The 16029-nt window shown below is 40.0% G+C and overlaps 1 protein-coding gene across 1 annotated transcript in view; it reads right to left on the bottom strand.

Annotated features, from left to right (window-relative positions):
- The window catches only part of LOC149288346 (NBAS subunit of NRZ tethering complex-like), a 278953-nt gene that overhangs the window by 113846 nt on the left and 149078 nt on the right, over positions 1-16029 (bottom strand). Inside the window, exons 40-41 of the mRNA XM_089491881.1 lie at positions 14091-14167; positions 12117-12254 (exon numbers count right to left, since the gene is read on the bottom strand). Of these exons, the coding sequence (XP_089348007.1) occupies positions 12117-12254; positions 14091-14167 (215 nt within the window). The remainder of the gene's footprint in view (positions 1-12116; positions 12255-14090; positions 14168-16029) is intronic.

Here is a 16029-nt window from a genome sequence, read left to right as displayed (position 1 = left end):
TGGACTATAGTGAATACAGGCAAAAAAGAACAAGTGTCCTGGACCCATGAACTGTTCAGAGAACCATAGAGGGTCTAGTTGTCCACTAGTGCCTATGTTTTTCCCTTAGTAACTTAAAGAGGGAAACTGTGTTGGGAAGGAAAAATAAGACGTGATGAAATTAAGGCTTCAATGAGATACAAAAAAGGGAATTACGAAATGGAAACTTGTGGGGTACCAACAGTAAGATAGTTGCATGTGGAGTCCATTCACAAAGATGAGTCTGCGTGGAACCACCTTTTATCTTCCCATAAACCCTTCACATAGTTTTATTTACTTTCATAGTATAGTATAGTATTTCATAGCAATCTTCAGCACAGCAAACGGATGTTGGGTCACAGAATGACCTTGGCATGGCTTTAGGCTCTAGAATGAGAAAGGGGACAGCAGCTAACAGGAGGTTCTGACAAACCAAAACCTCTCTGAACCTCTACCCAACGCTCTTCATTTAAAACCCTTAAATCTGACATGACGTAGATCAGTCGAATAAGTTGGTGTCAGTAGAAGACCCCTTTTTTGGTGTTATGGCCAGGGTCAAATACTCAGCCTACGGGATGTACAAACTCTAACGTCTGAAACATCACACAATATACTCCCATATATACAAACTGTTAACATCTGCCATTTCATAAAACATTTTTCTATTTTTTTTAGGTTAAAAAGTAAGGAACTGCTGACTTAGGGTATGTCTAAAAATATATTTTATCTGACGCCACCATTTTTAGTGACACTCTAACCCAATGTGTCAAAATTGAAGGGGAGTAGTAAAATCCAATAAGATAAAGAGAAAAAAATATGGTTTTGATTAATACAGGGATTTTTATGATGCTCTCAAGCGAGATATTCTGCAAGATATATGTTCTTCTCATTAGATTTTCCGCACAGCGGGTGCCAGTCTAATTGGCATCTACAGGTATAAGATTTTATTCCCCTTGCTTTTTTTTTTTGCACCCAAACTCAATAGCAGAAGGAAGAAAAACAGGGGGGGGAACCTACAACATGACAGAAAACCAAATAAATAAAATAAAAGAAAACAAAAAAAAAGGAGACATCAAAGTGCTTTACTATTTAAAATAACAATTGTGGGGCAGGAATAATTGACATAAGTCATACACACTCTGCAATTCCTCTCTTCACAGAGCTCCAAAGAAAGCACAGACTATACGAGAGAATATAAAATAAGTAGAATAGAAATAAAAAATGATGCATGTTTTATTTATTTTGCATCATACACATCACACAGCAGAAAAAAAAATAGGAGATAAGAAATTCAGGAAAAACACACTAAAAGGAAACACACTGACCAGAAGAGCATGCAATCAAGTGCAGATGATGGGTTGAAGGGATGTTTGAATAAATAACCCCTTTGTATGTTTGCCCCTGTCTGATTTACTACTATGTTTTTGTACATATTTTTGGGACTGAAGGTTATTACATCTTCAATCTCAATGCAAAATAAAAAGAGATCTCGAGTGAACTAAAAACGTCTAATACTAAAAAAAAAAAAAAAAAAAAAAAAAAGACTCAAAACCTAGTTAAACTACGGTTAGCAGGAATAACTGCAATCACATGCTTCCTATATGTATAGATCAGTCTCTTAAAGCACATTGTGTTCCAAAATTTTTTTGGGAAACAATTATTACCGTATTTGCTCGATTATAAGACGAGGTTTTTTTTCAGAGAAAATGCTCTGAAAAATACCCCTCGTCTTCTAATGGGGGTCGTCTTCTAATCAGACCTCAAATAGAGGTCTGATTATGAGACTAAGATCCAGATCCCCCGCACCGCTGCAGGGGACCTGGATCCTCCTGTCTCCCCCACCCCCATTTAACCTCCCCCCCCACACACACACTTACCGGTGCTTCCTGCTGTATTGCCGGGGCAGCGGGTTGACGTCTACGCGATCCGTGTAGACGACGTCCGCTGCAGCCGGAAGGAGGTGTGGCTAGCAGCGGGGGTTGTCTGCGTCCGTCGCGCATACCTTCCCCGACTGTCAGATTACAGAGTTCCCCGCACCGGTGCCGCACTCTGATCTCTGACAGCCGGGGAAGGTATGCGCGACGGACGCAGACAAACCCCCGCTGCCAACTCCACCTCCTTCCGGCTGCAGCGGAAGGAGACGTCAACCCGCTGCCCCGGCAATACAGCAGGAAATTGGAAGCCCGGTAAGTGTGTGTGTGTGTGTGTTAAATGGGGGCATAGGGCATTTCTGGAATGCCCTATACCCCTATATGCCACTCTGGCACTTAGGGGGTTAAAAGGCATATTATGGGGCAGAGTGGCATATAGGGAGGTATAAGGCATTTCAGGAGGCAGAGTGGCATTAAGGGGGCATTTATTAGAGCACTCTGCCTCCTGAAATGCCTTATACCTCCCTATATGCCACTCTGCCCCATAATATGCCTTTTAACCCCCTAAATGCCAGAGGGGCATATAGGGGTATAAGGCATTTCTGGAGGCAGAGTGCTCTATACAATGCCTTTTAACTCCCTTAATGCCACTCTGCCTCCTGAAATGCCTTATACCTCCCTATATGCCACTCTGCCCCATAATATGCCTTTTAACCCCCTAAATGCCAGAATGGGATATAGGGGTATAAGGCATTTCTGGAGGCAGAGTGGCACATAGGGGGTCAAAAGGCATACCATGGGGCACAGTGGCCTATAGAGGGTTAAAAGGCATATCATGGGCCACAGTGCCATATTGGTGTGGCAAGCCTGGGGGCAGATGTGTGTAACTGGGGGACAGGTTGGAAAATACAAGGAAATAAAAACAAAAAAAATATTTTTCTCAATCATAGCTTTTATTTAAAAAAATAGTTTACATGAATTAACATTTACTGGTAAAACTTTTTTCCTTTAGGGCCGTCTTATATTCAGGCTTTTTCTTTTTTTCCTAAGTTAATATTCAGATTTTGGGGGGTCGTCTTATAATCGAGCAAATACGGTATACGGACAACAATGATGTCATTATGATAAGGGGTTTCTATCGATGCTGCAGTGGGAGCCGTGCAAAAAGATATTTTAAAAAATTAAAAATAATTAAAAAAAAAGCCCCAAAATTCTGTACCACTACTAACCTGATGAAGAAATCCTAAGAAAAATTATTCTTATTTTTACTTTTTTCCCCTTCTTCATATTGCTACTAATAATTATTGTGCTATATGTATTCTATGGTTTCAAGACATGCTCGTGAGAAAAAAAAATAAGATAAATAAAATAAAAATAATATATATATATATATATATATATATATATATATATATATAAAACCCCAGTTTTTAGGGTTGGTGATGACTATGATGAACAGGTTAGGATTCATTAATTCAAGGTCCCCTAAGTTTAACGATTTCTGTTTACGACACAAGGAGGCACCAGTTTTGTGCGTCCTTTCTTTACTCCGGAAAGTACAGTTTGTATGGCCTTGAATTCTTTAACGGACACTAAAATGGAAACTGGAAGACTGAACATTTTGGGAGATTAATGATCCCTTGCTTTCATCGTGCAGAATGTTCTCTGACTTCAACCACAGTGATAGATGCTGCTAAAGAATTTCCTTGCCACTCGGTTGACACCTATTTTCTTTTGGTATAAAAAGGCCGTTAAATGCTTCTATAATGTTCCGCTTGCCTCCTATGAGAGTTTACACAACAGAATGTTGATACGGGTCTGGCCTTTCGGGATATTGCTGGTATATTCCTGATCATTATTGTTTTGACAGTGATAAAACCTATCATTATAATGAAAATAGAAACAAGTATTGAAGTATAAATTAAAAAAAAACAAAAAAAAAAACACTTTCAATTTGTAAGTTAAACAAAAAAAGCTTGATTTTCTCCTTATGGTATATGGTTTGTTTGGGTCTTAAACAATGTAAACAAAAGGGAAAATGTATAAATGCAAATAAAACGGATTACTGATAATCTATAGGAATGTGGGGGAAACTTCATAAACAAATAACATTGTTAACTATTATACAGTACATCAGATATTTGATTTAATTCCAATTATTAATGGCCACCTAGCAACACATCACTGTCACCATAATTGTGTTCCTTAATTTTCTTTGATAAAAATGCTTTATAGAAAACCATCAGACATTTAACTATGCTAACCTTTCCCCTCCGTATAAATAAACAGGACTACTTGAGCTCTATATAACTCGTGTAATGTATACTATAAATATGCAACAAGACAAAAGGGTATGTTCACAAAGGTTCACGCTGTGTCAAGCCAACAGTCAAGTCTAGTTACTCAACTGAGTTGGGCATCTTGTCTACTCTCTGAACTCAACTGTCAACTTGACCCAAGTTGATTTGCCTGCCAAAAAGTTGAATTGACTGTTAGGTTGCAAGAATAACTCAATTAAACTCAACAGGACTGTCCAACTCAACCACTTGTACACTCCCCTGCTAACTTTAGCACAATTAACACAGACTAACAGACTCTTTGGTCGCCTCAGTAGCTTTGGACTCAACCCAGAGGGTCAACGGACTCAACCCAGAGGGTCAACGGACTCAACCCAGAGGGTCAACGGACTCAACCCAGAGGGTCAACGGACTCAACCCAGGCGGTCAACGGACTCAACCCAGGCGGTCAACGGACTCAACCCAGGCGGTCAACGGACTCAACCCAGGCGGTCAATGGACATCTTGATACTCAATTCTACACCAACTCACTGTTCTGTTGCTCTTCAAGTTCATTTAGTCTTGTTTAAGCTTCACCTATTTCCATTTTAATTAGCCAGAGGGAGCAGAGGGCTCTGTAGTGCGCAAGGCGCTTCATCTAACCAAATGGTGCTGTTTTTTCTTTATTGAACAATTATGGATTATATGGTTCATAAAACAATTCCATTTACAAAAACAATAAATCTGCCAGTTTATGATTCAAGACGGTGGAATGAATTTAACTTTGTTCTACCTTAATTCAGGCAACAGAAAACAGAACACTGTCACAGTCATACAAACAAGAAGTCATCCAATAACATCTAGTAATAAAACCAACACTGGTTTTACGCCTTTTTTAGTCACCGCCATTAAAACTGAACATTATTTCCAAAGAAACAATGTCTAAATTAATTTTAACTCTAATGAGTTGGGGGAATCGCTTTTTCAGTTTTGCCGGTAACTAAAGCAGTCCACTCCTAATGCTTCTACAAACGGCCTCCTAAAATATAACACCGCACCCCAGGGATATATGTAAGGGGTGTGTGGTGGTGTGACATTATGATGCTACCATCGCTATGCATGGACAATAGATGAATCCCACTGGGTACATTCTGTCACCGCATTGAATATCAGCAAGTCGCTACTAAAAATACACATTATAGATCACAATAAAAGGAAGTGAGTGTGTGGAAAAACAGCATTATTGGATGTTTTAAACAAACAAATACACACTGTAAATGCATATAACAAACAAGAACAGAAGTAGGACATGAAAACAAGTTTGTTTGAATGCTGCAGTTTTGCTCGATGTAACACAATGGATTAGAACAGATTGTCTGATGTACTTGCTATCTCTATGTTACTTGCTGTTTAGCAGTACTATAGTCACAAAAACATTTAAAACATGTAAAAAGAAAAAAGCAAAAAAAAGAAACATTGCCAAGCGTAGGTGTTTATTAAGTGCTTTGCTGACCAAAACGCTTCTGAAGTTTAATTGAAAGCTGAACACAGGCATTGTTGTGTAGACAGTTTTGCGTTTATTTTGTACCCAGGTCATCGGGACCCCCAAGGCAGGGCTCAATAGATTTCAGGCACACGTGGAAGACTAAATGCTGTCATCTACATTCGGTCAGGAGCTGCTGCACTATTACTGCCGGGTCACGTGAACTTTGAAGGTTTAATGAGCTAACATACAAGCTGATGAACTGTTTTTAACAGGCGCTCATCCCCCAAAGGCCATCACGGCATTAATACTGAGTATGTGCAGTAAGCATACTTAAGTACACCCCTGATTTCAGTTGAAGCAGCCAGTGGGAGGAGAAAAACGAGGCTGTACTCTACTTTTCTAACGCCAATAACTGAAGTATGCAAGCACAGATTCGCATGTAATAAAATGCATTGAGGTCCATAAGAAAACAGACTGTCCCTGTAACCACCAGAACATTATCTCATCTAAGAAGACCTGCTGTGTCAGTGAGATATTCAGATACTAATTATATATAAATATTATATATTTCAATAAATTATATAATCAATCAATATAAGAGAGAAGTACTTTGTACAAAATTAAGATGCTGAAACAAAACAGCATACAAGTTGAGCTGATTTGTTCTACACTGCCGGAACTTTCTCATATATAATCAACAAGGAAAAAAATAATAATAATTACCTAGGACTTGATTGTTAATATTATATTTTCATATAGAACACTTAACTTTATTCAACATCTTAATAGGCAACCGATATGCTGGATTTTAATTCATGTCACCCGTTCGCTGGCTACATGCTTAGTACAAAAAATAAACTCATCTCTTTTGAAAGTGAGACGCAGAACAAAAAGGTATCTTTCTGCTGACATGCTACCTCTTTAGTTGATGAGAACTGCCAACTCCGCCGAATTAAATGGACGGAAAGATCAATACTGCTCTGATCACTCAATTAAGACACTTTAGAAGGTAGAGGTCTATTTGGCACTTGACAAATCATGCACGACAGGAAGCCCTTTAGACACTATCAGGGATTTTCTACATGCTTTAACCCTTAAAGACATTATATATATATATATATATATATATATATATATATATATATATATATATATATATATGTCTCCTAGTCTCACCAGTCTATATATTAGTCTATTATATTATCACATATTTGACTCAACCACTAAATAAGCCAAAACATGCATTTATTTCAGATGAATTATACCAAGACACAATAAGAATGCCCAATTCTCCCTATAACCCTAGGGGAACGATACAACATTGTACTGTATTCAATATGTGATATGCATGCCTGTTAGAGATGGTTTTTATTATCCAACGGAAAGATGTAACTTGGCAGGAGCATTTCATTGGTTGTTATGGTGGGTGATAATAATACATGCGGTGCAATCTTAGTACCTTTACTTTTAGCTTTAAGGATCACCGTTTCCCTGACAGCTTTTGGCACAAAAAGATTAGAACATTTTATAGCGTGTGCCATTTTTAGCAGTAAGATTTTTTTTATATAGGGGTTGAGCATCCCTCATCCGAAATGTTTGGGATCACAGTTATTTTGGATAATGGATAATTACGGATAACAGATCTGTCTTCTCATCTGTGTCCGCTCCGCTCTTCAGGCTGCTCCTCGCTGTCTGATTGCTCTTCCGGTCCGCTGTTCAGGCTTCCCCAGAGCGCTTCTGCCTCTTTTTTCCCAGGAAGAGCTCTAGGACCGCGGGGAGAAGCCTTAACAACGTAGCGGACACCGATGAGAAGACAGATCTGTTATCCGTAATTACCCCTTATCCGATATAACTCTGATCCCAAACATTTTGGATAAGGGATACTCAACGGAGCGACAGCAGGGAGAAGGAGGTGGGGAAAGGATCTTCTGATTACAGGAGAGATCAGACACGTCTGTCCTGCCCCCGCCCCCCCCCCAGTCGAGAGTATCCCTTTTTAAATTCCCTTTATCTGAAAAAAAAATTGGATTATTTCGGATAAGGGATATACTTCTAGGTGAGAACAGTGGCAGCCTGTGGCAGCTCCGGCATTATCCAATCAGTTTCCTGCCTCGAGGTTCTCTTACTTCTCTTTGCTAAACCTTGCAATACTGAATGAACCAATCAACAACAAGCAGCAACTTAACAAAAGAGAACAGGGGAGAAACATGCGCATATTAAGGAAGATACCCGTCATTATTATACACGAACTCTTTGCATTTGTAAAATTGTCTAGTTCATAAAACGTAGGATTTGGGAAAAGCGATATATCTGCTTTAATCTACGGAGATTTTTAGCCACTTGTGTTTAACCCCTTAAAGACAATGGGTAGTCCCTAAACCCATTGAAAACAATGCATTTTGAGCCCGTACATGTACGGGCTTTGTCATTAAGGGGTTAAAAAGGAAAGGAATATAATGTGTCTAAAAACGAAAATTTTCCAGTATTTAGCATTAAAACGTGTTCACCGGGACTCTAGATATAAAACTTAATTCGCAAAGCAGCTGCAAGGGGGGGGGGGGGACATTTTAGGATTAAGTAATCCCTCTTGATTCGGGTTTTATTAGCATTTAGAAATATCTTTTTATTAGCGAGTATTAAATAGTGCCGCAGCGCAAGCAATGATTACCTGACAATTAGGTTTATGAAAGATACATTAGCTGACAATAAAATTTATCTCCAGGAATCCATACTGAATGCTCATTCTGCTTTTATATATTTTCATTTCACACTTTTAATACTCTTAATATTGTTTTTTTCTGATTGCGCAAGGGAGAGGAAAACTGATTACAACATTACGGATGGGGCTGTTTTAAATGACGTTTTTAAATTGTATTTTATAATTAAGTTATAGGCTCTCACATTACCCTACCTAATGTTACATTTGGTGTTCTATGCTTTGATTTTATTATTTCTTTATATATTGTGTTTTAGTCAATGGATTAAAGTCCCCAGTGTATAGTCTGTTTATTTTTTGGGGGACAATGTAATGTATAGAACTCTAACTAATGTAACATGAGATGTAGAAATAGTTGTTTGTCATAAAAACTCTTCTGTACTATGGGCTGTAGCTGCGGATAAGGTTATTAATCAGTTCGGTGTGTGGCGTGTGCCTAGAGAAAGTCACCCCAAATGTCACATGTAACATATTAAAATTATAAAATGTGCACCCCTGATGTCCCGTGTCACAGAAGAACATAGACCAGAGGGGATCGAAAGTTTTGGAAACTTCCTATTATGATGGGAGTGATACAGGCCCATTGGAACACAAGAGTGATGGAAGTGATAAAGGGCCATTGGAACACACGCGTGATGGGAGTGATAAAGGACCATTGGAATACAGGAGTGATGGGAGTGATAAAAGGGCCTCTGTACGTCTATGAAGATATTCTATTAAAAATCAGCCGTTTCCAGCTACATTAGTCATTTACAACATTAACCCCGTCTGCACTGGATATCTGATCCATATTTTAATGGACAAAATGTGATTTTCTTTCGAAAACAAGGACATTTAACCCCAAACGTTTGCGTGGCAGTCTGAGTATGTTGTAGCAATGGTATGTCAGTCGGCCTGCCCCCCCAATGTCAGGGTTTTTTTAGTAAAAGGTATAAAAAAAAAAATGTAAAAAAAACCCTCAAAAAACTAGAAACCCCATCATTCCAGACATCAGCATTTAATACAAACTTTTCCAAAAGCAAAAACACATACATTTCTGGAACGAAGGTTTAAACGTAGATATCGACACAGATGCTAATAATGCAATCCCGACAAACTAAACGATAATTAGGTTTCTATGCCGACGATGACTTTTGCCATGGCCGATGCCGTGCTGCTTTCTCATACCCCGGTGCTGGGTTATATTTAAGTGTTTAGAAACACATAATCCATCCCGCTATGTCTCCCGCTCGCTCCACATGCCGTATTATAGAGACATAGCGTGTACGGGCAGCGGTGACCTTGGGTTATTATTTATTTACCGGCCAGAAGCCGGTAAGGTGTGTTGGAGAAGATAAAGATTACTCCTGCTGTTAACACCGATACATCGTGTAACAAGCATTACCCTGTGACCCGGACTAAGTTTTTCACGCCGCTCAAGAGACGTTTGTCATTCCAAGCAACAGAGTGAAGACAGTTTGAGCGCGATGGCCGACCGTACCAGGACTCGCTATTACCTTATTACAAGTTTGTATACAAGTTATCCATGATTTCTATAACTTATACTCTACAAAAAATGTGATATTTTATTAATCGAATATAATTAATATATTAAATCATATTGACCTTGTGCCAAAAAGTAGTAGTTTTGTTGAAACGTAATTCCGGCAGGAACGATCACCAAAGAGAAGCAGCTTTAATCTTCAAAGGTTGAAAAGCGCCTTTTAGATCTCCATAGCAGGGCCGCCTCTCCTTCCGTACCGGTCTTAACATGTATTAACGCTACGGTCATACCGTGTATTGTCAGCTTTAATGTTATTGTTCATTTTCACTGTCTGTCTGGCCAAAAAGCGGTGGGATGAATACGTTCCGTAACGTCAGCATTTCCTACAAGAACTCATCCGAGGAGGACCAAGGGGTCACGTTATTTAGGTAAAGGGTGTCGTACAGCCTTTTTATTCATCTTTATTGGTGATCGTTGTGGCCATGTCTAGAAATCCTCCGCTGACTTGTGTGAAGACCTTGCCTGCGGTAATGAAATTACTCGACCCATGACTTACAAGCTCAGCCCTTTAACATCAATAGAGAAGAGATGTCTCCATACGAGGAGCAATAGGGAGACAAGTGTATTCTCACTTACTGCCACAGGTCAGCTAACAGAGTTTCTCCACTGGGATTTATGGTTATCAGGAAAAATGATTGGGAATTTAACCCGATATATTTCGTCCAGCGCCTCTCTGGAAGTCCATTATTCAAACTGAGTTCCATCTCTGTGCTATGTATTTTTAAGTATGATCATGTCACCAGAGGACGCCGAATGAACAAGCACTTGATAGTACATACTGGACACACTAAGCTACATGCGTTACTGAAAGGCTGGTAGATAAACGTAACAACCTCCCAGCAGATGTGGTAGAGACTAATACAAGGACGGATATTAAACATGTATGCATATGGCTATATAGGAACGAGGACTGATTAAACCGAGACTTTACATCAGGAAAAATGGGCCAACTATATGGATAGGTCAGACCCGCCGTCAAATTCTAGGCTTCTATGCTTCTCCGTAGTAGCAGACATTTTTACACTGAGGGCAGCACTGGGAGAGGTGCGGCAGAAAACAAACACCGCCCATGAGGAACAGGATTTCTCTGCTCCTCCCGCAAACATCTACGTAACCTCGTACAGTAAGGAGAGAAGGCATATGATGTCATATAATGCAGTTTGCACTATAGCGCGGAGTACCCACTCTCACCTGGCTCCACTCTCATGGAGGGTAAATGTGTCAGGGCGCAAGAGATGTTACCCTACATCCGCCCTGGGGCAGCACCGTTCAAACATTACATGGTCAGCCTTTTATGGCAAAGGATAAAATATCTTTAAAGAAAGTACAATATAAGTAAATAAAGGCTGATATTAAAATAAAAAGAATATGATTTGGATAAAATGTGAATCCAAATGGCCAGGAACCAAAATTTGTTGCCCGAAAACAACCCCGGCAAAAACTAAACAAAAATGTCATCCTTAGCAATTTTGCTCGCCGTGCACGCCTAATTACATATTATATATATATATATACACACACACACACTCAAACTCAAAGCAACTCTTCAATAAACATTTGGTTGTTTGCGGCTCAACCCACAATACATAAATCTCCACAAAGCGCTGCGTGGGCTGAAACGTCGATCCGCACTACAAAAGCCATTTACCCTCAAAGGCCTGACTTATTCTGTGGATATATATATATATATATATATATATATATATATATATATATATATATATATATATAGATACATATATAGTCATCAATTAGCGACGTCTGATACTTTATCCAATAAGTAATCTGATCTTAGCGAAACCGAAGCTGCGATTTCAGTGCCGTTGGTCAGAGACATTCATTTATATAACGAACATCTAAAATCCCTTTACAAGCCCCAAAACAAAATCCAGAAATAGCAGTTCTCTTTCGTTGTAATATAATAGATATCATCAGCCGGCACAAGCCCGAGACATGTCAGCCTGCGAGGTGTCAACTAGTTTTAGGTGAGCAATGGAATTCTACCTCGAATGCAGCAATGTACGAGCTTATCAGGTATATCTAGCACCATTCATAGAGATTATAAATCCGAAACGTAATATTAAACCAGTAGTCAAAAGGCATGTGAAAAAAAGCTTTTTTTTTTAACGAGGTGTAAGTGATGCAGTAAAGCCTTCCAGCAGATCACCTGTGAAAGCGCGAAGCCGCGGCCGCCGCGTGAACTCACCCTGTAGAGAGGATGGCACTTGTCCTTTAAGCACGGTGCCAAGTGGGCATAGATCTGCAGGCTGTAGTAATAAGCCGCCAGCTGGAGGGATAACGCCGAATGCGATTGCTTTTCAAAGCACTTGTTGGCGTCGACCACCTAGGAATAACGAGAGAGACGGGATTGACTTGGCGGAAGAAAACAGGTCAGCCTTTGATTTAAAGCCCTTTTCTCCGGTGGAGTGGCTGCCGCGCTCGCAGTAATGGATTACAAGCTGCCGAAGCCTGACTAATTAACAGCTTTCCAAAACCCCTTTCACATCATCTTTACGTAATTAGGTTGGACTTTACCCATTTCATTCGGCGACGGCGCTTTATTACCGTCATTAGCTCATATTATTATTATTATTATTATTATTATTATTATACTATTCCTCCCTTTTAATACAGGGAATCAAGCCCGTCTGAAGCACTTTTCACATCAGAGGCAGGCAGCGACTATCGTGGGACTACAACTCCCATGAAGCTCAGCTACCACAAAATAAATAAATTCATTAAAAAGAAGGAAATGCTGTTTCTACAGCCAGAGATATTTGTCAGCAACCACTGGAAAAATAAGCTGTTGATGCCAACATCAAACTTCTGGAGTGAACTATTAATGCACATATTATTATTATTATTATTATTTTATTATTATTAATTTATTTATTCTTCGGAAAAAAAAGAAGTTAGTGTGAATTACTTGTCAATTACGGGATACAGGAAACCAAATAAAATATGCGGCACGTTAAACATCTATTTAGAGATCGGGAAAATAACAGGACCGTAAAGCCGTTAATAAACGCCTTTGTCCCGTACTGCAGCTTCTCTTGCGTTTAGTAAGTTATTTGTAGGCTGGGATGCACAGGAAAAAATAACCAAGTTTAAAAGGGGATTTCTGATTGGCTTCCTGGCAATAATCTGACGTTCAATGCAAATAACACATTTTTAGGTCTCTAAATTTAAACGTTTACACAAGCTAACGTTTAGCTAAAGAAATATCGTCTCTTTAACGGAGGGCCAGCGGGGAGATTTCAGTAGGACGGCGGCTACTTATGTTAGTAATCCTAATCTCGGTATTTCCAAGGGGCAGTTTGCGGTCCCCTGCAGCCTGGCCAACGAATAATTTATATTAAAGTACATTAATATGTATTTTTTACCTGCAGAAAGAAAAAATAGCCACTTGCCTTTAAGAGAAGTTGCAGCGCACCATACCTGGGTTTGACTTGCAGTCTCTGGTGAAGTACCGTTTCCCTGGGTCTCCAAATCAGCCTCCTCTTTCTCCGGGGGAGGGGGGTGACATTTAGCCACATCGATGTTCTGCCCAATTCCCTTCCCGACCAAAATAATGATACCTTTTTGCACATAGATAACCACGCCCCCTGCACAGGTATGCCCTCCAAGGGCACAGATAACCACGCCCCCTGCACAGGTATGCCCTTTAAGGGCACAGATAACCACGCCCCCTGCACAGGTATGCCCTTTAAGGTATGCACAGCTCTCTCTCTCTCTACTGTCTGAATTTGGGTCCATTTTTGGCTGCTTGAAGTTGCCAATTTTAGGAACAAACGCTCTCTCGATGGAATCTATGAGACTGCTTTCTATGTGTGCACGAGCGGGGGCGTCTCATTAATGCCCCCCCCCCAGTAAGGCAAGGCGGTTCCACAGAATCCCCTCCATGTATCTACAATAAGCTATAAAGTGGGCAGCGAGCTATGATTTGCATTAAAGTGTATGTGATGGCTGGAGTATATTATGAGCACGATATGAAATATTATTTTAGGTGAAATCGGTCATCTATCCCTCACACAGAGCAGCCTCTTAAATCTCTTGCAGAGAAATCAGATAAAGGCAGGATTTCAACAGTTTTTCTAAAGAAATTATCTTTTTTTTTTTTATGATCATTGCACACTCGTGGAAAACGGATACAGAAGTGAAGCGAAATATATAAAGGCACCTGTGGTAACGCCAGCAAGTAAGCCAATGCCAAGGTGGTATCGTTCGGCAGCGTGTCGCTCGCCAGCTGCAGGAGAACTGGGGAGGAAAAAAAGGAAAAAGAAGGAATAATTAGTGATTTACAGTGAATCGGCGAGCCTTTTCTAAAGCAGGGATGTTTAGCAGCTAGCAGTAATTGTTATGCAGGTTTTCATGTAACGGCTATGGACGTTTGATTCATGCGCCGACCACGGCTGATCACATCGCAGCGCTGTCTTATGATAATTGTCAGAGAAAATATTTTCCGGTAACATCTAAACACGACAAAACAGCTGCTGCGGCAGATTGCGGGAGCGCACGTTTCTCTGAGATAATCAGCGGGCTGTAAAGGAGAAGGAACCGCATGGAGTGACTCTAGGACAAGTATAAAGAGGAAACAAACGGGGGTTAATGATGGCCGGTATTCGCAGCCCGATAAAAATTAAAGAGGCGTCAAGTTAGGAGCTCCTCAGGTGTTACGGGATCGCTACAGAAACAACAGGTGAGAAACTAGAGGGAGTCGGGGTGTATAACACAAGAGGTAATAGAATTCATCATCAATGACGAAATAACCTTCATGGTGCAGAAGGGCAAGAGGTGAGAGTGCCCAGAATGCCCATTGTCTGGGCTGCTCACACTTTATATTGAAAAAATAACCCCCCATATCAACGCTATCACACCTATTAATGATTGGCTCAGATAATAAAGCTAATATTTCATAGCATAATTGGCTAAAAGAGGGGAACAAAAGAAAATCCAATCATATTCTTTAATTGATTACACCATTTCATGAATATTTGTGCTGCTAACGTGTGTGTCTTTAATTCTTACGCCAAGTTCTCTAGCAGGCAAGTCCAGCCCCGGTGAACCATGCAGGAAGCAGATTATCTACAAGAAGGGGCTTATCTTTTTTTTTTTTTTTTTTTTTACACAGTTAGCATGCTTTGGGGGGATTTATGCCGTTTTGATAAGAAGTACTAAAGATTAGTTTCAATCCCATACAAGGTAAACAGAATGCACATCACTCGATGACAAGTCAGACCGACTCCTCTGAACGGCAGACCTCAGGTACTGAATTAATAAATAAGGATATGGTTATAAATATTATAGAATACAATGTTATTTAGGGGGTAAAATAACTTGCCCACCCAGGAGCACACACACAAATCACGCTGCTTAGATATGCTAGTGAGTGGCAGGTTGTACTAATGTTCTACAGCTTCTACTGAGAACTTTGAAGACCTCAGAGGTCACAAAAGTCACGCTCCACGCTCTTGGACATCAGTAATAGTTTTCTTCTTAATGCTCATATAGTATAAAACTCAAAAGGTAGAAGAATGCAGAACATTTAAGTCATTGGATGTGGAACTTGCTTTGTGAACTTGGGATGGCTCCTGATACCAACAGCTCTGGACACGTTTAGGTCATATTAGACCCTCGCTCATAATGATGGACTCACAGAAGTGGGAGTTTGAAGGAGACTTGCAGTTTCATCCGTATGGACTGTAAAGGGTCAATCCTGACAAGTTTCTCCTACAAGGAAGGCTGAGCTGACCCCAAAAATGTATAGCCCCAAAATTGGCTGCGGAGCCAACCAAATTCATAGCAGGATAATCTCACCGCAAATGGCTCTTTATAAAGCATGTCCGTGAGTTGCAACCGCAACTCTCCTGCAAAGCTGTGCTTTGGCAATAATCTTTAATAATTTGGGGTCTCATGGAGAGAATAAAGCCCAAGAGAACCACTAACCACTCAACTACGGGCTGCTGCGAAGATGGTACTTTTGTTTTTCGAATGCTGAAAAAATAAGACTTGCATCTAAAACTTAGGGATCCGGATCTTTCAGAACACCAACTGCTGCATCGACAATCTAAACAATAATTACATTTGCCATAAAAAAAACCAGGGGAAATAATTGTACA

The sequence above is a fragment of the Sceloporus occidentalis genome, unplaced genomic scaffold (genome assembly GCF_023333645.1).
Source record: "Sceloporus occidentalis isolate IW3139 unplaced genomic scaffold, rSceOcc1.0.p SCAF_52, whole genome shotgun sequence".
Lineage (NCBI taxonomy): Eukaryota > Metazoa > Chordata > Lepidosauria > Squamata > Phrynosomatidae > Sceloporus > Sceloporus occidentalis.
Note: the sequence above shows the minus strand (reverse complement) of the source record. Positions and strands in the feature narration are given on the sequence as shown.